The sequence below is a fragment of the Lissotriton vulgaris genome, chromosome 4_1, assembly GCF_964263255.1.
Source record: "Lissotriton vulgaris chromosome 4_1, aLisVul1.2, whole genome shotgun sequence".
Taxonomy (NCBI): Eukaryota; Metazoa; Chordata; class Amphibia; order Caudata; family Salamandridae; genus Lissotriton; species Lissotriton vulgaris.
The window spans coordinates 756,005,366-756,032,204 of NC_141691.1; the positions used below are offsets into that span (position 1 = coordinate 756,005,366).

Here is a 26,839-nt window from a genome sequence, read left to right on the forward strand (position 1 = left end):
AACTCTCCAACTACACACAATACGATATGGTATGCGTTTATGGGATAAATGAACAGATCTTCTACAAGAGTGTCTGTAGACCATATAAGGTATGTACAGTTAAGAAGGCCCCTACTCTATTATACAATCACCACCACCATCCATTCATTCATTCATTCATTCATTCATTCATTCATTCCTCCATCCATCCATCAATTAACCAATCTTCACAAAGCCTGCCGAATGGCAGCAGTCACTCTCCACTATAGCTCGGTCTACACTTTTAGGGTGGTGATTTCACACCGGCCCTTGCCCCTCATATATTTCCTAGCAGGGAAGTGCAGAACACTGTGCGACCTCTTTGTGGGAAGCACTTTTAAGCCTTTCGGCCAATGCAAATCAAACTTAAAACTCCCTAAATCGACACAGCTGCAAAACTGCCAGCTGCAACACTGGGCACTCTACCCCCTCTAATGTCTACGGTGCCTCTTTTATACCCCCTTCAAGAAGCTAGTAAGGCATGGTGGCTCTGGGGGACTGATATCCCAAACCTACCATGTGCTTCAGCACTCTCCACACTCACTCATACCAAACACAATGGCAAACAACCACTTCTGAGGGCATCTCCTAAAAACTCTGGGAAACTCTTTGTCTTGACCTCCCCAAGATGTTTAGAAGCATACCCCAACGAGAGAAAGCCTACAAGCTCATGACTCAGTGGTACTATACCCCTATGTGCCTTCACACTATCTATTCTGCCGACTCCATCCCTTTGCTGGCGTTGTGGTAGGGAACCTGGGGATTTCCGTCTCATCTGGTGGTCTTGCTCCCTCATCACTACATAATGGAAGGAGATTTCAGGGCACAGCGAGGGCACTGAGGGGGTTTCAATCCCTGCCTCACACCACTGTCATACTGGGCATCCTACCTCTCGCTTTAGAAGCAATGACGCATACTGATTAGAAGCTCGTTAGCCACATGCTGAACACTGCCAAGCAACTGATAGCACTTGCCTGGAAAAAGATGACAGCCTCCTCCACTATATTATGGTTCACATGCCTCTGGCACGTTATGGTAATGGAGCAGACATCTCACAAACTGGTCCATACTGATGCTAAATTCACACATATGTGGCAACTGCTTCTTAACTACTTCTCTCGACTGGACCACACGTGCTTCACTTTACCGAAGCTTAAAGCGTTGCAGCTCCTTAACTGACTGGCTCGCCCGCTGCTCTGGCAGCGAAAGCGCTTCTCACCCTTACTTGAAGACCCTACCTCCCAGATTCCCTCCTCCCTCACCATCGATGGGAGCCCCTCATGTGCTACTCTGAAACATTGTGTGAGACTAGGGGCCCTATGGAAACATCTTGAACTTAATGAGCTTGAAAAGTTTGTTTATTTGTTCTTGGATTTGTGACATTTATTTTGTTCGCATGGAGCCTTCCAGCACAGGATGCCCTCCATCTGTATCGACTTTCAGCGTGCTGCAAGATCTGTACATTCTGATCTGGGGTAGTGCTCATATGTCATGCTACTTATGCACAATGGATGTCATTTTGATTACGTCTTGTACTGTGTTATGAAAACATTTAATAAACAGTACAAGTAAATATGAAAAACAGTGGATGACAAGTATCAGAGACCAAGACTGCCGCTTTGGACCAAAGATGCCTTCACCTACTTCAAACAATGGAAGGTTAAGCAGGATTGCCATATTACAATGTTGTTACCCGCCAGGTGCCAACAAATGTGACAATTGGGGATATTAATGGCCAAATTCTAATGAATTAATGGACAGACATACTAAGATTATGGATAGCGATTTCCTGTGAATCGCAATTAGGAAATTGCTATTCCTAATGTACAAAACTCTTTTTAGTCTCATTAGCGATTCCTAGTGGGTCGCAAATATACCTAGCTAATGCATATTAATGAGGTAGGTCACAATTTACAACCACTGTGATTCGTTGCTTTCACAGGGAATACGGCCTTCTGGGATCAGCAGACCACGTCTGTGATTGCTTTTAAATAAAGCAATCTTTTTATGCAGCCTGTTCTCCTTAAAGGAGAACAGGATGAGTTTAAAAATTAAAAAATGAAACTTTTAGGATTTTATTTTTTAAGAGTAGATGGTGATCTCTTTGGGATCCCTCCCCTTTTATGAATGAGTTACCGTCAACTTTAAGTTGGCAGTAAATTGTGAGTGTTTTGCAACCGCATTTCAGTCGCAAAACATTTGTACATAACACTACAAAATGGTATTAGAAAGGGACACCCTATACATGCCCCTTCCAAATATTGTATTGCAAAACCCAAATTCCGATTTGGTAACTAGTTAATGAATCACAATTTGAGCTTCGTACATCAGAAAAAGCATTTTTGCAGTGGCAAACAGCCCTATTCTGCTAGGGCCATTTGTGACCACAAAAATCTGTCATACACCTGGCCCTAAATGCCTTAGCATGCACATCAGTGACCAATAAGGAGTAGTTTCATACCTGTAACTCCAGTTCTGTAGTAGGGGTATCTAGTGAATAGTCCCGCTCATGTGCGGGGACTCTGGAGCAATCAAAAATAATCTCTTAAGCGGTCTTCTTGGCAGTACTGCAAAGACACTTAAGAGAACATTAAAGACAAATAATGCAGCCTATACATGCAAGGCTACACTATCCAGTACTTCAACTAGAAATGCAAGGATATTCCAAAAATATCCCACTTTAGACCCGTCTGCCAGGTTTAACCATGGAAAACACTTCCCCCCCTTCACCAAATCCTTGGAATGATAGAGAGGAAGGACAGGACAGACAAGCCCCCATAGGGTGCCATTATGTGGCTTAAAAAGGGATACAGTGCCTTTAAGGAAACTTTCCAGAACTCTCCTGGTATCCCAGAATGCACAGCAACTCCCTCCACTTTCAGTTCTTTTTGGAGGTGTATCAGCTGGACCTGTAGCATTCATCATTTCATCACTTTCTCCCCCGGGGGAGGGGAGGGCGGGCGCATATGACTATAACAGAGATACCCCTACTACAGAACTGGAGTTACAGGTAAGAAATTACTCCTTCTGTAGTAGGGGATCTCTGTGTATAGTCATAATCTATTGAATAGAATGGTAAGCCCATCGAAAAACAACCCGGCGGTGAAGAAAAAGACAACACCACTATTATGTGAACAGATTTCGCAGCGAAGCCTGTCCGACCTGAGCATCTGCCCTGGCATCAGAGTCCAGACAGTAATGTTTAGCAAAGGTATGGACAGACTTCCAAGTGGCAGCCTTGCAGATCTCTGCAATGGGAACATAGCAAAGCAAAGCAGTTGTGGCCGCTTTGCCCCTGGTGGAATGAGCCTTAGGCTTACCCCCTAAGGTCTTATTCGATTTCTGATAACAAAGCTGGATACGCGACACAATCCACCTAGAGATAGATTGCTTCGAAGTAGCCGGACCAGTGCTAACCGACCCATAGTTGACAAACAATTGGTCGGACCTGCAAATGTCTTTGGTCTTATCCAGATAGAATTTCAACACCCTTCTAACACCCAGGGAATGAAAAGACCTTTCCGCTAGTCGTATTGTCCATCTGTACAAGCAAGGAGCTGGTCTGAAAGGACGGAAGAAAGGCCTTCAGTGCCGAGTGAACAGCTCTGAGTTCCAAGAAATTGATGTGATACGTGGACTCCGCCGGAGACAACTGTCCTTGGATCTGCAGATGGTCTGAATGCGCTCCCCAGCCCAGGAGAGACGCATCCGTCACGAGAGTCGAGATATCCTTGTGGAAAGGAACCCCTCTGAGTAGATTCTCAGCCAAGCACCACCATCTCAGGGACTGTTGGGCGTGAAGAGACAGCTGAATCCGGCCGTCCCAACACCGTTTCCTCTGGGCCCACTGATCCTCCAAACATTTCTGTAGCGGCCTCATATGTAGGCGCGCATGTGGAGTGAGGAAGATACAAGAGGCCATCGATCCCAGAAGAGAAGACACCGTCCTCACTGTTGTAGATGGAGCAGCTATGAGAGCCTGAGCCTTCCTTGGATAAGTGTCTCTCTTCCGAAGGAGACACGCTTGCTGACAACGTATTGATGGAGGCTACCAAGTACTGTAGGCACTGCACAGGAATCCGGACAGACTTGGACAGATTTATGTGCAACCCCAGACTGTTCAGCAGGACGGCCGAACTGTTGAAGTGCAACTGTGCTTGCTGGAAGGTGGATTGATCAACCAATCGTCCAGGTACGGGTAGACAAACACCTTGTTCTTTCGCAGGTGCGCTGCTACCACAGCCATCCATTTTGAAAAAGTCTTGGGTGGAGACTTCAGTCCAAACGGTAGTACGGTGTACTGATAGTGATTGGTGCAGACTAGGAAGCGTAGGAACTTCCGATGTTTCCGTGCAATGGGCACATGGAAGTACGCATCTCGCAGATCTATCGCGCACAGCCAGTCTCCCCTCTGCAGCTGAGGAAAGATCTGGTGCAAGGACAGCATACTAAACTTCTCCCTGCGACTACACTTGTTTGCTTGTCGCAAATCCAGAATGGGCCTGAACTCGTTCTTGTCCTCCTTCTGTACTAGGAAGAAGCATGAGTAAAGACCCTTTCCCCTTTAAGATAAAGGGACGTCTTCTATCGCCCTTTTTCTTAACAGGGTATCGGCCTCCGCCTGGAGCTCGCGCAGTCGGAACTGTAAGCCGACCGGTGGAATTGCTAGAGGCGGGCTAGTTAAACGAAGACTGTATCCATTGCAAACAATATTCAGCACCCACTTGTCCCGAGTAATGTTTCTCCACTCTGCCAAGTAATGTTGAATGCTTCCCCCCACCGGAGCGGGTAACGGATGAAGGGGAAGTAACAGCTCAGGGCCTAGACCCAGCCGGGCCTTTGGCGCTTTTGGAACGGCGCCGCTGGAACTGCTGCTGTTGATGTTGTTTTTATCCAGCCTGGCGACCTTGCCCTCTACCTTGCGCCCCGTACCGTCTCTGGAACGAGCGGAATGTCTTCTTCTGTTCCTTCAGCTTCTCCAATCCGACAGTTGTCAAGGTCTCCGCCTCTGCCTTTATACGGGCCATCTCCTCGTCTGCGTGTTTTCCAAACAGGGTCTCACCAGAGAAGGGTAGATTGCCACCCTCTGCTGCGCCTCGGGCTTCAAGGACGACAGACGCAGCAAGGCGTGGCGCCTCAGGGTGACCCCATGGCAGGAATCCGCAGCGGAACTGATCACCCGGTTGGAGACCATCAGTCCTTCATTAAGGATTTCTTGGAAATCTTTCCTATCCTCCCGTGGAAAACGTTCCACGAACCGTGTTAGGGACTCCCACAGGGACCGATCATAACGCCCCAACAAGGCCGCGGCACTCGTGGCCTTCATAGACGTGGCTGCCGTCCTGCAAACCTTCCTGCCTGCCGAATCCGTACAGCGGCTCTCCTTGTCAGGGGGCACTGTTGATGATGGGGTGGTTGCGTGCTGGTTCCTCGCCGCTGTCACAATTACCGAATCCGGCGCAGGATCCAAGTGAAAACAACACAGGATCCGTGTCAGGGGCCCGATACTTCTTCTGCAGCCTGGAAGGCGCTGTTTTAGTAACCGCAAGGGTGAGGAAGAGCTCCATGGCGGGTTCCACCAGCCCTGGCACCAACGGTAACAATGGACGAGACAATTGCTTCTTGTGAAGTGTCTTGAAAATAACGGAAGTCAAGGGTGTGGGCGTAGTGAGCGTGATGCCCAGCTTAGTCGCTCCTCGCAGCAACACTTCCTGGAAGGAGACAATATCGTCTATCGGGGACACCCTCGTCCGAGGGGAGTCCGACAGGGTCGGCGAGTAATCCCTGGCACTGGACGAGTCCGTGTGGCGGGATCTAGATCTGTCCCTCCTATGGCGTCGTCTGGACCTCGTAGAGGAGCGATGGCGACTCCTGGACCTATCTCTCCGCCGTGAGCGAGACCTCGATCTCCGCGGTCTTGGACGGTCTGCGGGCCGGAAAGGAGGGCGCTGTGGAGGCCGAGCCGGGAGCCTAGGCTGTGGAAGCCCTGTAGGCGGCGTCGGCAAATGAGGCAGCGAGGCAGACCTCGGTGGAGCCGGTGAGAAGGAACCGGAAGTAGTGGAGGCGTAGGAGGTTGTGGAGGAGGAGTCGGGGTCCGCGGAGGAGGACCCACGGGTAAAGGAGGAGGTGTAGGCGACTTCGGTTTGGTGGGTAAGTAGACTTGAGAGTACTCCGAGCCCGGAGACAGTCCCACTTATTTTCTTCTTCTTCTGACCAGAGGGGGGCCATGTAGAGGCCCTCTCCCTTGTGGGCGAGCAACGGAGATCTCAACATCAGTCCCCTCGACGTCGAACGTTGACGTCGCTTCGACCCAGAGCCCCGGGTAGACGGAGAACAGACTGGTCATTCCTTTCGACACCGACGTCGAGGCTATCGACGTCGACGGAGACCGGTGGAGTTTTCTGGCCTTTTCTTTACTGGGGAGCCCCCCAGAGGCCGACGCACGGGCAGAGGAAGAAGCCCCTTCATGCCCAGACCCACCTTTTCCTTGCTGCCTTCTCAGCTCCAAGCCTTGGAGCCTGGTCTTCTCTCTGTCCTTGAGGGTTCTTTTAGGAAATTGCAGACAGATATCACACTCCTCAGGAACATGAGAAGAAGACAGGCACAGGATGCACACCCTGTGAGGATCCGAGTTTGCCTTTTTCCTGGAGCACTCAGGACATTTATCAAATAATGCAGGCATATTTGATAAAAAGAACAGCCAAAACAGCAGAGAAACTCCAGTCAGATGTAGACAAGGCAAAAACATGTCGAGTGAACACACTCTAACACTTTAAACGTGCACAATTAGTAGAAATAAACCCAGAAAAGGAAGAGCTCAATGCTCCAGGGTCCTGCTAGCAGGAGCCGGAAAAAAGAACTGAAAGTGGAGGGAGTTGCTGTGCATTCTGGGATACCAGGAGAGTTCTGGAAAGTTTACTTAAAGGCACGGTATCCCTTTTTAAGCCACATAATGGCAGCCTATGGGGGCTTGTCTGTCCTGTCCTTCCTCTCTATCATTCCAAGGATTTGGTGAAGGGGGAAGTGTTTTCCATAGTTAAACCTGGCAGACATGTCTAAAGTGGGATAATTTTGGAATATCCTTGCATTTCTAGTTGAAGTACTGGATAGTGTAGCCTTGCATGTATAGGCTGCATTATTTGTCTTTAATTTTCTCTTAAGCGTCTATGCAGTACTGCAAAGAAGACAGCTTAAGAGATTATTTTTCATTGCTCCGGGGTCCCCGCACATGAGCGGGACTATTCACTAGATTATGACTATACACAGAGATCCCCTACTACAGAACTGAAAATAAGAGAATCTAAACCAATTCTCTATGTCATCAAGTTTAGGTGTAGTATTAAGAAGATCAACTGTGATTCTGCTCTGAAAAATAGTAAAGAACAAAAATAGCCTTTAATAGTTTTGGAAGGCAATAGTCACAGACGTACAAAGATCAACAATTCTAATAACTTACTAGTTTATATACCTAGTTCCAAGTATCCTTACGAAGTTGAGAGGAAACTGCAGTATATAAGGCATACTGTGCATCATGTAGTGAACATCTCTGCTTCAAAAACGGTGCTTGCATGGTGAGACCTTTAGTTTTTCTTACGTTAAAGAGTACTTCAGCACCTGCTGTTAAAAAGGCATTAACCCCTTCCATGCGGCCGCGATTCCCCTGGTGTGCTGTAAACAACACGAACAGGGGCGGGCCGTGACGAACCCCAGCCGTCATCAGCACACGAGCACAGAAGTGCATGACGGCTGGGGTTCGTCATCAGCATGGAAGGGGTTAAGGTTGACTTATAGCCTAAATGTCATAAAAGACATCGGCACACATCTCGCACAAAACAAGACCTGAAGTTGCGCTTCCAGTACTCATTTGATTGCTGTAAAAAAAAAATGTGGAGTTACTCTTACCTGCACTTGTCCCAGTACATACAAATTAAAGTAGCACATAATTAAACAAATAGCTGCTCTAGGGACACCATCCTTGATCTCCTGTGATACACAAGCCCAAAATAACGTTGGCACAAGAAAAAAGCGCTTGGCATAAGAAGGAGATCATCTTGCAAGCCAACCTCCATTTTAAGATGTGTCATTTACGTTTGGGTTTATTAAGAACAAGAGTTTTTTTGTAGGGTGTTCGTCGATTCACATGAGAAAAGGACAGAATTCCCTGCTGTCTGGATGTTGATCTGTTGCACTGGACAAAAAGTCATTGTTTACAGAGAACAAGGCGAGGGGGAAGTGAACTAACCAAGATATAACAGCGATTGTACTATTGTTTTCCTAGCGCTTTGGCTGTCAACTGAAACTTGCAGAGCAAGAACTTATTTCTCAGAAGATGCAAAGATGTCTGTAGTATAAACATTTAGTACAATCCCATGAGGACATTCACACTTCTTACAAAGATTGACAAAAGAATATTCTTCACAGCAGGGCGGATCTCATTGTGAAGAATTACAATACAGGGCATGCTCCCAGAAATTGACTGAAGGCAAGAGCACAATTTGCTGTAGGATCTAGGGAAAAACCAATGAATGCACAAAAAAACCTACAATAAACTTCCCTTGTGTGCCGATGCCCACATAATTTGCAATACACCATAATTCTAACCTCTCCTGGGGCTTTCATGATTGAAGAGGATGCCATTCACAGCAAACAGATTGTAGGCCTCCCTGAAGTTCACCACTATCCAGTATGCATAGAGCTTGGCTGCACCTGTGCAAATAAAGGAAAAATATACATTATAAAAAAAACATCAGTCAGTGATGCCTACTTCTCATAACATTTACTATGTATGCAAATGTGAAGTGTGCAGTATACATCATTAATAATGGCTGGAAACAGGTAATTGAAAAGCTCCTTCTTTACTCCATAAACCCAGTCCTTAAATGTATAGAATCCATCAGAAGTTGTGTTCCTCGGCTGAGCCACAAGCCTTAAAAGACATACTAACAATGACTTAAAAACACTGAATACTCACATGATCTAAAATAAGCACACATATAAAGCACCCAGACATAGAAAGGGACCACTGACAAGACACCATAGAAAAGTAGTGGATTTCAATGAAGCATACAACGGTCAATCGCAAATGTTACAGGATCATATAAAACTGCTAGCTGTAATTTTAGAAAACATGTCTGAGAGATGCACAACCGTGATTACTGGTCACAGTCATGTTTCTTGTGCATCAGAAATTCGACCTAGGAAAATAAAACTTCCTAAAGAATAACTGCCTGGAAGCACCTGTTTATGGGTTAGGAATTTAGGGTACACAATTATCATTTGGCAACTATGCATTTATTTAATCACAAAACCGATCTGATCAGAGGAAAACCATCTGAAATATTAGACATATTCCCCAATACACACCAAATCTCGAAAATTCTGGTACTAATAAATGCGATCAAGGAAAAATTCAAAAAGATAGGAGACATCTGTTGATTTTCAACACCTTCATTTCCTCATTTTTATGTTCTTACATTCGGTAAAGCTTCTTATGGTGGATTCGTAATTTAACTGCAGAATCCCTACCTTTAGACTAATCCCTAGATGCTAGACTGATACCAGATGTTTTTTTTAGAGCAGTGCTCCAACGTGCCACTAAGTGGTGTTGTGCAGCTCTGCATTGACATCAATCCACACCGGTATGGATGCCACCACTGTACGTTGTCAGTTTCTTTCTTAACTCTGTCCATGAACTCAGATGTGGAGCCCAAAACTTAAAAGGTACCAAAGTACAGATCTCTGGATTGGGACCTTTTCAGATAGAAAAGAGGCCATTCCACAGAATTAGAAAGTGGGAAGGCAGTGAGGAATATGGCGTCACCAGAAAGAAGCGTTACCAAAGGTAAGTAACCTGTTGTTCTGATAAATACTTCTAACCTCAGATTCCTCACCTTTAGAATAGATTCCAAAGCAGTACCTCTCTAGGTAGAGGGTCTGTGGAATTGCATACGACAAAAACGTCCTGCAAGAACGGACAGGAGAAATGCCCAAGGCAGTAGTGCTTCATGAACGTGTGCACTAACACACACGTTGCAGCCGGACATGCCCAGAACAGGTACTCCGCATGCCAACACAGCGGCAGCAGCTTTGGCTATTGTGGATTGAGCACACAATCCATTGGAGAGCATCTTCTTGGCCAACGCATAGCAGATCTTTTTCAGGTTGATAGCTTCTGCGTTAAGTCATTTTCAGGATCTCCTTGCCTTTCTTTGCCCCAGAGAACCGAAAGCGCTGATCACCTACCATACTGTCTTTGGTGCTACTGGTGTAAAAGTTCAAAGCTCTCTTTAAATCTAAGCAATGGAGTGGCTCTTCTTTCGAGGGATGAAGTGGAGCACAGAACGTTTGGGAGGTGATGGATTGCCTAACATGAAAAGGAGTACAACTTATGGCAAAAAGGCCACCCTGGTCTGCAAAACCCGTTTGTCTAGTAAAAAAGTGGTGTAAGGGAGTGGCGCTGAGAGGGCATGAAGCTCATTCACATTGTGGACTTAAGTAACTGAAACAAGGAAAACAGTTTTCAAAGTAAGGAGACACAACATACAGCTGTGCATTGGTCAAAGGAAATTCAGTACCAAAATTATATACCACTGTGGCATCACAAAAGATTTAGGGATAAACATATTTGGCAAACCTTTTATGGTTAAATCTTTTCATTAGGAAGCACGCCAAAAGAAACATTTTAAATCAGTATATGCTTCACGATAGACACTGAGGCAGGATATTTGGCATCATTCAACAATTAAAGAACAGGAGAAAGTGAGAAAACAGCTCAACAAGAATAGGTAAAGTGGCAAACCTTTTAAAAACCTGACCAGAACAACAAGGACAGCTGGTCCAGCAAACCCAAAGAGAGCGAAAGGCAGGCAGAAAACATTTTCATGCTGCCCACTGTAAGCCCTTGTTGGCCCAAAAACAACACAAACAGTACAACATCAAAGTTTAGCCTGCAACAAGTCCAGGTTTCCGGCTACACACATGGACAAAAACTTGTCCTAGCGTCCTGCTTAAATGGATTTTATATAGGGCACTGTGCAGCAAGAACAACATCCACGACCTCAACGGGTAGCACAAATGCACTCAAATTTCAATCACTGCGCATGGAGGTAAAAATCGTGCAGTACAGGGTGCAGAACCCTGCAGTGACAAATAATCTCCCGAAGCAGAAACCTGATCGGGGACAAATGCCCCTGCTCAGACATTCAGAGTTCCACACTTCTGTGGCCCAATCAGGAGTTACTAGAATGTCTTGGGCCTCGTCATTTCTGATTTTCTTTAGCACTCTGGACAGGCGAGATAGCAATAGAAAGGCATACTGGAGTCCAATGCTCCTTTCTAGCCTGAATTAATCTCCTAGAGAGTGACTTTTTGGGAACTCCAGTGTGTAAAAGTTTTGAAACTGCTTGCTCTCTGTGATACCTATAAGATCTAACCAGGGTTCTCCCTATGGTTAGAAGATTCCCTCCAGCACCTCGGGATGAAGTCGCCATTCATGATCAAGGCTGACGGCTGAGTTTGTCCACCCTGGCATTCAAAGACCCTATCAGGTATGTCAGGACCAGGGCCAGTGAGTCCAGCCAAGTCCAGAGGTGAAGAACCACTTGGCATAGGACCTAGACCCAGTCTCCTTGCTGCAGTACCACATAGTGTTGGTGTTGTCTGTGAGATCCTGCACCAGCCTCCTGTTGATGGATAAAAGTAAGGCCTTCAAAACTAGGCAGACAGCCTGCAATGTCAACATATTGACGCAGAATCAGGTTTTCACCTGAGACTAGTCCAGTGATCTCCAACCCACCAGATGACCTCCCTAACCCAGCAGTTACGTATCCTCCACCAACGTCAATTTTGCCTGGGTAAGGAAGAGGGATCTGCCATTGGAATCAAGGTCTTACAGCCACCAGTGTAGATATTTTGAAGTCTCCACTGAAACCTGGATGGAATCCAACAGATTTCTATGGGGCTGGGCCCATTGAGACTTCAGATCCCACTGCACAGCCCGCTTGTGCTACTTGGTACAGTTGACTAGCAGGATGTAGAAGGCCAATAAGCCTCTGAGCCACTCCGGTATCCAGGACCGAGGTTGAAACATCAAAATCATAACCTGAAATTCCTAGACTAACCTCAGAGGGAAGGTCCTGAAGAGAACCATAACAAGAATGGCCCTTCTAAAAGGAAGCCTCTGCAAAGAAGTCGGGCGTGACACTAGCACATTGATCATGAGCCCCAGAGATGTAATAAGCTTCACCATCGCCTGAGGTGGTCTACGTCTGACTCAATCAAGGCTGCCGTAAATAGTCAGTCATAGAGGTAGGCGAAAACTGCTAGCCCTAACTGAATATGTGCTGTGACCACAGCCATAACTTTAGTGCACACCTGAGGTGCAATGGTGATGCCTAAGGTAAGTAGCGACTGCTATCAGATGCAGTAGCGGCCGGCAGCAGAAAGCACCAGGGCACGCAAGTTCGCTTAGGCCAATCACAATGCTGCAATGCAGAGTTGTGATTGGGTCTGAGCACAGTGGTTTTGCGCTCAGACGGGGACAGGGCGCCTGTGCACGTTCCTCACCAGGCTGTGTAATGCGGCCTGGTGGGGAACCTGCAAAGTGCGCATTAACTGTTTGGTGGGCCCAACAGAGCCGGCCAAACAGTTCATGTAAACTTAGGGAGTGTGTAAACCACTCCTTCCCTGTTCTGGCCAGCCCTGCCCGCCCCTCCACTTACCGCAATAAGAGAAATAAAAGGGTAACAATGATACCTTATTATCATTTTATTTTTCCTGTTGAGCAGCGCAGTGATTCTCCTCCACCTTAGTGGAGGAACCGTCCCTGGCTAAGGGGATAACGGGAAATTGAAAATGCTGTTGGCCTTCCTTGAACCTCATGTTGTAGCTGTGGGACTGCGAGACGAGTGTGTGAAAATAAACATCCTGCAGGTCCAGGGCTACCATTCACTCGCCTGGATCCAGGGCAGACTGAACCTGAGCCAATGTGAGCATCTTGAATTTGTCTTTCCTCAGGAAGGAATTCAGAGGGCAAAGACCTAAAACAGGACAAAGGCTTCCATCCTTTTTCAGCACGAGGGAATAACATTCAGTCCCTATTTCTGAGACCTGTGCCCTCTTGAAGAAAAAAAAGAGCCTGCACTTCCTGCTGCAAGACGGCCAAGGTGGTCTTCTGAAATCCACTCTGATGCAGGCAGGTGGGAAAGGAATGGAAGGGCCTAGCCTCATTGAACGATTTGCAGTACCCATCTGTCTGATGTAAATTTTTGCCATCTCTAGAGAAAATGTTGGGTCTAGCCCCCGATAGAGTGGCCGTGAGCTAGTGAGGCTTGAAAGCTGCTGCCTCGGGTCTGAAGGACTGAGAGGATCAGTGTCCCTGTTAACCAGCACAAGGTCTGCCTGACCCCGTTCCGCTAGCCGTAAGGACTGAAGTGCTTTCTGTAGTGGTGAAGGGTGGGCGGGCATTGTTGGTATGCCAACCCTCTCTAAAATTCCCTAAAGAGGCGGATCTTCTGAGGGAATTGGGTGGTAGGAGTCAAAAGGCCAAAGAAACGTCCTTAATGCGTTCCTGGGCAGAATCCACTTCATCACCAAACATGCAAACCTGTCAAAAGGAATATCTATAAGGGAGGCCTGGACATCCCCAGAATAAAAGGCAGTAGATCTCATCCACAAGTGACAACAGAGGTCCATGCTGGTACTGACTGCTCGACCTAAGCAATTAGTGGTGACCAGAACAGATCAAATGTCTTTAGCTGCATCCTAGCTATCCTGAATTGTTTGTGGCAGGGAGGTCTGGAGGTCTGAAGGTCTTCAGGGACTGCCGGCAAGATCTTGTTAACTATGTCCCAAAGGGCTTTTAACAAATTCAATGCTTGGTTGGCTGATGAGAACATTTGTTTCCCGAATGCCTCAATCTAAACTCTCTGTCCAGTGTGACTGTAGAGAAGAAGCTAAGATTTCAGGAAATCAGGGTCGTCTGGCACCAGCCTATAGCATCTTGCAACCTGACTATTCACCGGTGGTCATGAAGAAGGCTTTGACCATGTGCCCATCCATGCATCAGTCAGGGATTCATTAAAGGGCAACACAGACTCAAAAGAAGCCTGACCAGGTTACAGGGCCTCTGTAATGATAGTTTTGACCTCCACTGAGGGACCTTGTAGGTTAAAGACCTCTACTGCACGACTAATGACCACAAAGAAGAAACCACTGGCTTCTCTTGGCGGTCTGGGAGAGAAATCAACTTACTATCCGGGGGAATATCAAGCCCACTGGCATGTGCATATACAAATTGCCATCATGGCATTGTGGGATGACACATTCCCATCATCAGTATTGTCATCTCCAAATGGTGGTAGGCTCTGATCCAAACAGATGGTGGAGCACCTGACAGCGGTGCCATGTCTGGGATAGTGTTCCGTCTGAATCAGACTGAGCGAGTACCGAGCACATCAGTGTGGATTCCAGATGCAACCTTGGTCAAGGTGGAGACTATTATGGCTCGCATCAGGCACTGGCATCAGTATAGGGTCTACCACCAGTGCTGCAGGCAGTGCTATTGAAGAGGCCAGTGAAGATTTTGGCACCAAACGGAATTCAGCTCGACACCGGTGCAAAACCTGACGTGGGTTCAAGGGGGCACAGACAGAACAGAGGATAGATCCTGCGGTGCAACCAGAATGGAGGCTCCTTCAGATCTTTGGGGACCAAAGGAGCATGAGAGGAAACCAACAGAGTGCCACAGATGTGTAACATGGCCTTCCTGAAGGCCTCAACCTGTTGCAACATCATATATGAACCATGAAATGTGTGGAGCATGTGGACCAACATCTGAATCGGTTCCTCAGTGAGTTGGGAACAAAACTGGGAGGCAGGTTGACACTCTTGTGACTTCTCTGGAGAGAGAAAGCGGCGGGATGGATAAGTCACTCTTGGCCTTCCTCTTTGTCTTAAACTCGGACATACCCGAAGAATTCAACCTCCACGATGACCTGTCACTGGAAGAGTGTTGTAACATGCCCACACACTCAAATTCAAGCAGGCATGAGATTTACAAAGTTTCTTCTGGTTTTTAGTGATGTACAGCATCAATTCAGGGTCCCGGATAACCTTCCGTTTTATGACGGCGGCCTCCTCAAATGACTTGGGGTGGTACCCCAAGCCCAAACACCAAAAACGTACCTCGTAGGGGTCTCTTACAAACATTTGCTTGCAATAGTCCTTGCATAGCTTCATTCCTGTAGTCTTTGAAGGAAACATTGTTCCCATGCACACTTGTTTTAGGATTTAGTATTTATTTTTTAAGACAACCTTGTCCAACAAAAAGGTAATCAAATGACGGAGAAAGAAAAGTGGGGCTTCCAATCCACATCTGAAGACACAGAAAGAAGGGAACGGACATCAGTACGCAGGAGAAGTGTCAATATTTACGTATTGGCATGCGGACCACTTCTGTGAAAAGGTTCAGAATCCAGTCTGGCACCTTTTATTTATTTAGTGTTTTATAGAATGCGAACCAGACCTGTGAGGGTATCAGAGCGCTTTACAGTAGTATCGGGTGGGATAACAGGACAAAGGGGGGAGAGTAGAAGGGATAGGGAACACAGAAAGATACAGTACTTGGCAAGACAAACAATCATAATATCCGACTACCTATTGGGATAGGAACAAAATGATACAATAAGCTAGAAAAGCAGTCTCAGCACCCTGGAAGATTGTTTGGGAGAGCAGGGTGGGTAACAAAAGGAGAGGGGGCCAGTGATAATGCCGTAACAACAGGTAAAGTCAGGTTACAGAGAGAATGTAACGTGAGCATTAGGAGAGGAATTTGCCCATTAGGAAAGTTTTGGTCTCCTTTTTGAAGTGAGCTAGAGACGGTATTCTTCTGATGGCGGGTGGGAGCGAGTTCCATATTCTTGGTGCGGCTCTAGAGAAAGCCCGATTGTACGTTCTTCTTTTCTTGAAGTGTGCAGGTTGGAGCAAAAAGGCTCTGGCGGACCAGGAGTTTCTGGCTACGCCAGATAAAACAAGTTTCTGTGCGAGAAAAGCAGGGTACTTACTTGGAGTAGAGAGCCTTGTGGGTGATGAAAGCCAGCTTAAATTGGATTCTGGCCTCAAGCGGAAGCCAGTTCAGAGCTTTAAGGTGGGGTGAGATATGGTCGAACTTCTTAGAGCCAGTTAAAAGTCTGGCAGCTGCGTTGAGGTAGGCTTTCAAGGGTGCCAGAGAGGTCTCAGGTAGGCCTGCGAGGGTGGAGCAACCATATTCTAGCCTGGAGATGACTAGAGGCTGAATTGCCGATTTTAGATCTGGGGGGTCGAGGAAAGGTTTCAGGTTTCTTATTTAGTTTGACTTGCTCTTGATATAATATTGGCAAAAGAAGGAGGCCGAAGGCGCGCCAGAGGCAAGCCCATCTGCGGCCGTCCGCGCCACGACCGCGCCAGGGGCCAGGGATGCTGCCTCGACTGTCATCTCCGCCCAAGTAAGGACTTGCTACTCAAGAAAGGCCCTGTTAGAGCTTAGACCTACAGCCAAGATTTGTCATCATACCTGCGACCCTGAGTCCCTCTTGGATAGAAAGTACCATGGGTGCCCAAGCTGTGACACTAAAAATAAGCTCAAATTGAAGATCCTGACCAACCCCACTGTCATTAAGTCTGCCTCTGATTCAAATGTTGCTAAAGGGTTTCTCGTTAATGCCAGATCTATGGTAAAAAATAATATCACTTTCAGAGACTTCGTCTCAGCTAGAAATCCGACCTGGGTGTTTGTTACTGAAACCTGGGCCACAGATACATCTGGACCTGACTTGGTTGATGCAATCCCCACTGACTATGCTCTGTCCAGGTTGGACAGAGTAGGCCGTCGAGGAGGAGGGCTGGTAATTTTGTACAAGGACTCTCTCATTTGTCGTACCCAGACCCTCTCTACTCCTTCTGATCCCTATCAGGTCTACTACTTTTCAATTAACTTCCTCCCATCAGAATGTTTCTCCGGTATTTTGTTTTATAGGCAACCGGTCCTAGATCCTCATTTAGCCAGGATATTAATAAGTTGATAGAGCCGTTACTTGAGAGGCCTAACATCACTCTCCTTGGGGACTTCAACTTTCATTTGGAGAACATGGCATGCAGGGATACCAAGGTACTTTTGGAAACTCTGGGCTGCTGCGGTCTGGCCCAGCTGGTGGAAGGCCCTACCCATCTGGCAGGGCACATCCTTGATGGGGGTCTTCTCTAATGACCCCAGGCTGAAGGTGGGACATCCTGTCCCACTAGCGTGGTCAGATCCTTTTGCTGTACCGTTTGACCTGTATGTTCAGGCGGCAGTAGTTCCTACCCCTGGTCCTAGGAAGCAAGAGATGAGAAGGAATTTTAATCTTGTTAATAATGAAGTACTCTCCCCCTTCCTGAATAAGCTGGAGTTTGCTGATCCGCCGGACGCTATCTCAGCTGCTCTGGAGCTCTCTCGCACCTTATTAGGAGCAATGGACACTCTTGCCCCTCCTAAGAGGCATTATTCAGCGAGGAAAAGCCCATCGGCCCCTTGGTTCTCAGACAGACTTAGATTGCTGAGATATGGATGTCGAAAACAAGAGAGGCTATGGCGGGTCCACATAGATCCTCTCGAGAAAGAACGACATAAGCAATGTTTAAAGGAATATAAATTAGCCGTTATGGAGGAAAAAAGAGCTTATTTTTCTAAAGTCACCATTTCTCTTAAATCTTCTAGAGACCTTTTTAAGATCATTGATTCCCTAACAGGTAGTAGATCTGATAGAGGGATCTCAGGATTTGTGTGACAAAATATCTGCCTTTTTTCATGCCAAAATCTCTGACATCTATGCTGCGCTGGAATCTGCAAATTCTTGTACTAGACTTTCCACCCTTCCCTCTATTTTGGTGGATAAGAGTCTGTCTTGTGCGCAGACTCCGAGTCTTCTTTCTTTTCCTCCCTTGTCATTTGAGACTGTGGACGGACTTCTAGATAGGACTAACTCGGGCTCTCCCCTAGGCCCTCGCCCGCTTAAAGTGCTGAAAACCTGCCAGAAAGTGGTCATCCCGCCTCTTATGAAGGTTATGAATTGTGCCATGTCGGAGGGAGTTTATCCTTCTCTACTGAAGACTGCGGTCGTAAAACCGCTTCTGGAGAAGCCTGCTCTAGACCCTTGTGTTTTGAAAAATTTCCGCCCCATTTCCCTGCTTCCCGCCCCTACACAGATGTTGGAGGCTTACCTCAACCTCCACTTCAGCTCCTATCTTAAGGACCATCTCCTTTTGGATAATTCACAACATGGTTTCAGGAGGTACCATAGTACGGAGACTGCCCTTACAGCAGTCGTCAACAATATCCGTTCCCAGGTTGACAAGGGCCATACCACTCGCCTGGTCCTGTTGGATCTCACAGCGGCCTTCGAAACCCTGTCTCCTCTTATACTGGTGTCACGTCTCAGAGAGATAGGTGTCGGTGGCCCTGCTTTTAGTCTTCTTGCCTCCTTCCTTAATGAAAGAGAACGGAGAGTGAAGTTGGGTCAGTTCCTCTCTGCTCCTAAACCCTTGCATTGTGGGGTTCCCCAGGGCACTTCTTTGAGCCCTACACTTTTCAACATCTATGTGGCACCCCTTGCAAGGGTGGTGAGATAATTTGGTTTGGAGGTGCTGTCTTATGCAGACGACACCCAAATAATGGTCTCTCTCACATTCAGTAAAGGATTGTGCCCAGAATTTCAGGATTTGTATGGAGGCTGTTTCCCAATGGATGGTGGAGAACTTCCTGAAATTGAATGGTGAGAAAACCGAGGTATGGATTTTTGGGAGTAACCAGGAAATTCGGTCTAGTGACTGGGGCCGCCCTCGCTTGGGGAATGCCCCTGTTCAGTCCGCCACGGCAAGAACCTGGGGGTGATAATGGATACTGCCCTTCCCTTCGATCATCAGGTAAACAGGACTGTCTTCACCTGTTTCGGGATCATCAGGATCCTCAGAAAGATCTCCCACTATCTTTCCCCAGACTCTCGCAAGCAGGCCACTCTGGCCATAGTTTCTTACAGACTGGACTACTGTAATGCCCTTTATATGGGCATTAACAAGAGACACATGCATCGTCTTCAAATGGTCCAGAATACTGCGGCGAGGATGGTGTTGAATCTTTCCAGATACGGCTCAGCCTCGGCTGCACTCAAACACTTACACTGGCTTCCGATGGACCGTAGGATCACCTTTAAGATCCTGTGTATGCCTCATGAAGCCTTCTATGGCGCAGGTCCGGAGGGCATTAAGTCATTTGTTCATCATTACACCCCTAGCAGATCTCTTCAACCTTCTAACAAAAATTGTCTCGCTGTTCGTAGGTTTTTTAAGGCTACATGGGGTGGTAGAGTGTTTTCCACTGCGGCGCCCAGACTGTGGAATTCTCCCCCTCTAGAGCTCTCAGGGCAGCCCTCACTCCTTTTGATTCGCAAGGCCTTAAAAACCTGGCTTTTCTCTGAGGCACATTTGTAAGCTTGCCCTACTGTCTTTGTGTTGGATGTTCCGCTTTAGCGCCTTGATGCCCTTGGGCTAAGATCGCGCTGTATAAAACCTCATTCATTCATTCATTTTTAAAGGATCCGTTGAACCAAGTGTCCGGTCCTTGATCTGTGTTCTTTTCAGTTTTAGCAGAGCAAGGTCATCAATTATATTGTAGATCGTTGTGGAATAGTGTTCAGTGAGGTTGTCGACCGTGGTGATATGGGGGGGGGGGGGGGGGGGGGTGGTCAAATGCACAGCGGGCAGACAGTTTCTCGTGGTCAATGTTCTTGGTCTCGGATCCATCTTTTGGGGATCACCGGTTGCAGTGTCCATTGCTTATGAGTGCCAGGCACACAGAAGGTGATAGCGTGGTGGACAGACCAGTGTCAAGGGTCTAAGGAGGTAAGTTTGACCACAGATTCCTTAGAGATGATCCAGTCTAGAATGGCACCTTTCGAGTGAGTAGGGAGGGAGCAGGCTTGGGTAAGGGATTGGTCGGCCAAGAATTCTCTGATGGCGTTGACCTGTGGGTCCTTGGGGTCATCCCAGTGCAAGTTGAAGTCACCAAGAAAAATGTCATTGGTGTTATGGGAGGCCTTGGCTGTGATGATTTCCATGAGCTAGTCTGTGAAAGAATCATTCTTGCCTGGGGGACGGTAAAAGATGTGCAGTCTGCACTGAAGGGTGGTGCTGTTGCAGACAGAGAGGGCAAGATATTTGCAGGAATCCGTAGGTTCGGCTAGAAGTTCAGTGATAAGGAGGTTGGAGCGGTAGATGCAGGCTAGGCCATCCCCTTTTTTTGTGATTGCCTGTCCAGTCTTACGATGTGATAGTTGGGCGGGACTAGAAGGGCTAGGCAGGGCGGAGAGGGTTCATTAAGCCAGGATTCCATCAGGATTGCTACGTCCGTGTTTAGATTGAGGATGAGATTGGCTACATTAGCGGCATGCTTTACTGCAGAGCGGCAGTTGATGAGGAGACCGGATAAAGGGGGGCGGTATGCGGTCGTAGCTAGGGGCGGATGTTGGGACTAGAGCTAGGTAACTGTTGACTACCCCTCTGTTGCAGAGAGTGGCTGGTCTAAAGGGATTGATTGCAGCGGTGCGTTTAGGTTGTTCTGTCTTCGTGTCAGAGGAGCCAGACGATTCATAGCTAGTGAGGAGTTCTGCAATTTCGTCCTCCGAGAGTTCAAGAGGGCTGGTCATAGCAGGGGTAGGAATGTAGGTTAGGAGGAGGGCCTGTACTTTATCCTCTGCGAGGTAGCAGGGCTGCCTTTGAGGGCGCAGGTGTCTCAAGGATAGCGTGAATGGGTGTAGAGGGGGCTCGGAGTAGGAAGTGGGGGGAAGAGTTCTGTGAGAGCCGGATATTCGAGAGAGTGACCTCGGTGAGGTGCAGGAGGTTTTTGAGGTCCGTGAAGGACTTGTGGAAGCTCAAGGTTAATTCATTAGCTTTGCGGTGGAGAGTCTCCAAATCCCTAGGAGAGGGGTGCTCTTGCGGACAGGGGGCCAACGGTGTGAGGACGGATCTGGTGGGGCGAGCAGGAGGCTTAGTGGACTGGTTAAGACGACCAGAGTCATGAGTTTCCGTATCCCCACGGTAGGGGGGATTAGAGGTAGCGGGTTTAGGGAGGCTACTGATGGCTTGTGATGGTAACCTGGTAGACTGGCTAGGGTTTCTAGATGGTAGGGTTAAGGGGGGGGTCGGGATTCCTAGGAGAGGGATGGGAATGTAGGTTGGAGGTTGGGTTGAGGGCTCGTCACAGTTGGTAGGCGCTGGATGGATAGTTAGGGGGCTCTGACGGCCTGTGTTGGGAGCACTGTCGCAAGTGGCTGGTGGAGGGCAAGTTCCATTGGAGGTTTTGGCGGGGGAAGGTGCAGGGGGAGCGTGGATGAAGGGGGGTCATGCACATGTTTTTTAAGGAGAGGGAAGAGGTCCGCAAATTGGTTATGGTCTTTAGGTGGAGTTTGGATCAGGATGATGCCGCTTTTATATAAGGTAATGGTGAGGTCAGCACGCAGGTTTGCGGATGGCACGATCGTGAGCTTGCTGCCATGAGGAATGTTCCTAGTATTAGGAACTTTGAGGAGGTTCGAGAATGCGTTGCGCCAGATGGACGATCTCCTGGAGTAGAAGATAAGGTAATGGATGATCCAGCCCTTGTCCACGCTGGCTCGATGGTCGGAGACCAGGGTCTCAGGGTGCCTTTTCAGGATGGAGTGTTTAAAGGATTTAGTGGCGCTGTTAGAGAGGTTGTAAGGATGGATTACGGTGAATGCATTGTCGCCAGAGGGGGTCAGACCAGGTCCGGCCATGTTGTGGAGAGTGTGAATACTCTCATCTTGAAAGTCAGTTGAGAGTAGTGTAGTAAGTGGTAGGTCGGGGTCCCCAAAAGGTCTGTCCTATGAGCAATGCTTGACTAGTGCACCATAATGACAGGACGTGTCAGTGAGGTTAGGGTAATTAGATCCGTGGGAGTGATTAGAACTGGAAAAAAAACATTCCAAGATGGCAGCTGCAAACGCTCCAAAGGTCCTCTTTCTTAGACCCAGGTACATTTAGAGCAGTCCTCTTTCGCCTGGGGATTATTCTAAGGATGAGGGCTCTACAGTTAGAAGTGTTTTTCAAAAGCTAACCATGTGGAGCCGCTCTAACAATGTTAATATGGTGCTGACAACCTCAAATTGAGATCTGCAAATTCAGAGAACAAAAGTCTGACTAATGGCTTTCTCTCTTCTAGCTCTGCCTGCAGAAACCACCTTTATCATACGCCACAAAGAAAGAGGAAGTGAGCATCCTTCAGGAAGGAGCCTTGCAATGATAGCAAGGTGTGGAATCTCATGGCGATGGAATGGCTATGGGCTGCTCCTAAAGACAAATATTCAAATTCACCTTTGCCAGCACTGTAACAAACAAATAAGATGGTTTCAGTACCAAAATAGGAACATAAGGGAAAAACTAAAATGACTTGAGCAACCACAGCCCAACAGGAAAGTTTTGCAGATGTCTTTGCGCATTATTACAAGATGCTAGTTTAGTTTGTGTTTATCTCGGACAAATGTCAGTATGTAGGCAGATAGGATTCACTCAGGCTACTAAAGGAAACCCATTGACACTTTTCAAAGGCTTCTCAGAGTTTCACTTAATTTCAAACTGAGGAGTGTATATGATTTTAGCACACTATGTGCTGACTGAGTGCTGTTTTGCACAATCTTAACTCACTGCCACAAATTCTAAAGTCACAACTACAGTGACTGCGGTTCACTGGGCAAAGAATGGTATATTGTAACCATGTCCATAAGGCTTTGCTCAACGTAATCTTTATTAGTATGCATAAGTGGAGTGGTGTGGCTCACTGGTTAGAGGTGGCAGACCCGGGAGCAGAGGACGGCCGGGACCAGGGTTCAATTGCCGACGCGGCAGGGTCATGGACCAGGGTCAGCGGACTCGATAATTCTCACCTCGGTGCCTACTCTAACCAGGGATCACACTCGGCAACTCTGGGCATTAGCTTGCCTCATCTCCACAACGGCCCCCACATACGGCGGGGATGCCTGGTTTCACCTTGGAGATACCCAGTAGGGACCATCTCACAGGGAAAGCCAGGACGGGTTCCCCAGCGGTCTACTGCGAAGAGATACTCCTTCGGGAGTCGATTCTAGCGCATTACAAACCCACAATGAATTAATTAATTACTTAAAAAGTGAAATGGCAGTGCTGTTTGAAGTGTGACAAACCACTCCACTATTTCAAGTCATGGCAACGTGAAGTTAGAAATTGCAAATCCTTAGTGCAGCGAAAGATGAGGTGCTCTAGGTCTCCCCTTTCTGTGCCGCAGTTCCAGCAGGTATCGCTATCTTTTAGGCCTATCGAAGCGAGGCGGGCTGGCATTCAGTATGCCTGGTGGAGTAGCCAGAATTTGGTTTGTGCCAGCATTGGGGATATCATATTTTTTGATGATGACGCCTAGAGGTTTTGAATGTCCAGTTCCGTGAGTTTGGAGCCTATTTGGGGTTCCCAGTAGCCAGGGTTTTTAGCGTTGAGTTTGGTGGAGGCAGGACGGGGGAGTTTGTAGAGGAGTGAGATTTGGTGCCGTCTTGTTTATGGTTTCCATAAACTGAAAGATTGATGGTTTATGTTTGTCTAATTTTGACTTTAAGGCTGTTTTGATTGCCAGGAAATTGTACAGTTCTATGTCAGGGAGGCCATGTCTTGTTTTCAAACTGTTTAAAGAGTAGGGTTCTCCTTCTGCTTCCAGTTGAGCTGGGTACAAGATTCCTAGCTCTCTCCATGACTCTATGTCGAGTGGTTTCCCCCTGTATTTAATCTTGGGGTTTGCCCAGAGTGTTTCCCATTGCGAGTTCTTGATGCTGACTTCGAGTTTCTGATCTACTTTGAGCAGCGCATACCTTGTGATCCTGAAGATCGGGTTGTTCTTGAGTGCTTGTTTGTTGGATGTGAGGAGTGTCAGTGGGTCTGTGTTATTTAGAATGGCTTTCTCTATGAAGATTGTAAGAAAAGAGAGGAACCCCTTGAGTTAGTCAAGGGAAGTGGGGTGTTGGACCCAGAAATTAGACTAGTTCCCTTGAGACATATACAGGATAAGCTAAAACTTAGCTTTAAAGCAACCAACGATAAAATCATGAACTAATACAATTCTAAACATAAGGTACACATCAATTTATTAAAGTAACAGAAATAAAAACAGTTTACATTTATACATCATACAATTACGAAGAAACAATTAAAATTTCAACTAATAATACAATCTATTGTGACCTGCACAATGCAACAGACAGACAAAAATTTGTTGTAAAACATAGAAAATTGTAAAATACAAGTGGTACATTCAATACTACAATTTCATCACTCCCTAGTTTTATGGCCACAAATTTGTATATTAACAGGGGAGGAGAGGACTTGAATTGTACAGGAGTTTGGCGTCGACGCGTTTCGGTGGTTCTGAAGCGAATATGTTCCACCTTTATCAAGACTAAGGTTCGATGTCTGTCTTGTTTCAGGGTCTGTACAATTCCCCTACAATAGATATACATACAATTAATCTTCCATTTTCGCAAAAAACGATCACAGTTATCATACTTGGTTGATACTCCACAATTGGATGATCCTTGGTGAGCTACTCATTCCTATTACAGGGAAAGTCTTACAACTAGCATAGTACATTTATTAGCTTCTATTTACTGTCATACTATATCTCTGTAATCTCCCACATAGTTTGCTATTGCAAGAATAACCAAGTCTAAATTGCTAGGGATTAAACGGATAAGAACACAGTCACTATTCTTGATCACTGCTTGGATACAGTGTTACCTGGTCCCTGTGAGATTCTTTGGGACTAAATAGGAAAACAATGGGTCCATTTAAGTTCTATATCCCTAATTGGGTATGATGCTGCAAAGATCCTTATCAGGTGCTGTTGGAATGTTACTGATATTTTCATGATTGTGCGAACCCTCTGTTACTATTTAATGTGGGATTGGAGTGCATATGGGAGACTTTGAGGCCATTACACCCGTATATTAAAGCGGAAAGGCTCCTAGTACAACTTGCACTATTGGATAACCCTGATGCCATTGTGATACGGTTAATACAATTTCCAGCTTACCGGTGTATTTCTGTGCGATGCGATAAGCTGATGGGTCTGTTCTCTACCACGTTTTTAAGAAGTAAAATAGGATAAATTCCTGTAAATACAGATGGTTATTATTAAAGGTGTCTGCAGGGATAAGAATTGTATGTACTATGTGTGGCACAAGTATAGTGTATTGAATGGGTCTATACTCCTAGGTTGTATAATACACCGTTTTATTACCATAAAGGGGGTTTAAAATCCTCACACTGGCCTAGAAAGGATGAGGGTGTCTCTTTACAGAGATAGAAAACCAAAAAATTATACCTGTATAATCTCTTCAGAATGTTGAATGATGTCACTTTATAGATTACGACGTTGTACATATTAAAATGGTTCCTGAAGGAGATCAATCAAGTTCCATCTACTTGGAAAAACACACAGAGCCGATCGGTCAGGGAATTGTTTTGGTGACACTACTGGATTGTGTTTGTAAGCCCTAAATACACGTACCTCTAAAATCGAGTGGAGAATCTTCTCCAATATGGAAAGAAGAACGTTTACGTTAGCGAGGTTTTGCTGGAAAATGATGGGCGCTTCACACGTCTTTCGCTGTCAGGTAAAGCTGATTTTTAAGGTGGAGCGCTCTAGCAGTTTCCTCGAGCGACCAATCATGCGTACTTCTTTCGAGGTTAAGTATTTGCATACTATGCTTGCAGTGCGCTCAATCCAAACCTGGGAGTAGTATACCATAACGCTCAATAGAACTGACAAAAGAGCTTAAGCATATCTTGTATGCCGCAATTATTTCATCTTATGAAACCACCCCATATGTAGGATAATGAAGCAGGTTTCCCTTTAAGGAATGCAGTACAATCAGCGGGTTTGTCCTCAAGGATACAAAGGATAGCACACCGTACATCCCGCAATAACAGCAAGGGCGGCACACATAACTATGAGTTTATTGAGAATATAACTGATAATACGCTGTTCAACCAGTAATAATAGCGAGGGCCGTTATTCAACAAAGAGCCTTGTTTTCAAGAATAGATGTTATAAAGAGGGCACCCATTGCAAACATTACACGAGCACCTTAGTGGAAACCGCACTAAACCTCAGAGGGGAGTTTCCATCTGAAAAAACAACCAATAGGAGTGAGCGCACTGCAAGCATAGTATGCAAATACTTAACCTCGAAAGAAGTACGCATGATTGGTCGACAAACAATTTGGTTCAGACCAATCACATCAGAACATCCTACATTTAAGCAAGGTTGTTCGCGGGCCGCAGATTATTCGAACCAGAAACCCCAGAAGCAGCGTGATTGATCCGTTTTAGGAGGTAAGACTTTTTCAGCCCAGACTCTCTAGTATTAGCACATAGGCGAATCCTTCATGTCCCAGCTATAAGACTTAAAAGACTTAACAGTCTTATTTTAAATTTTACCAGGGGAGATTGTATTTCCGCTCGAGGAAACTGCCTGAGCGCTCCACCTTAAAAATCAGCTTTACCTGACAGCGAAAGACGTGTCAAGCGCCCATCATTTTCCAGCAAAACCTCGCTAACGTAAACGTTCTTTCCATATTGGAGAAGATTCTCCACTCGATTTTAGAGGTACGTGTATTTAGGGCTTACAAACACAATCCAGTAGTGTCACCAAAACAATTCCCTGACCGAGCGGCTCTGTGTGTTTTTCCAAGTAGATGGAACTTGATTGAGCTCCTTC

The 26,839-nt window shown here is 46.6% G+C and overlaps 1 protein-coding gene across 1 annotated transcript in view; it reads right to left on the reverse strand.

Annotated features, from left to right (window-relative positions):
* GMDS (GDP-mannose 4,6-dehydratase) overlaps window positions 1–26,839 on the reverse strand; it is a 1,789,479-nt gene that overhangs the window by 1,117,092 nt on the left and 645,548 nt on the right. Inside the window, exon 6 of the mRNA XM_086965061.1 lies at window positions 8,620–8,724. Coding sequence (XP_086821187.1) covers window positions 8,620–8,724 — 105 coding nt within the window. The remainder of the gene's footprint in view (window positions 1–8,619; window positions 8,725–26,839) is intronic.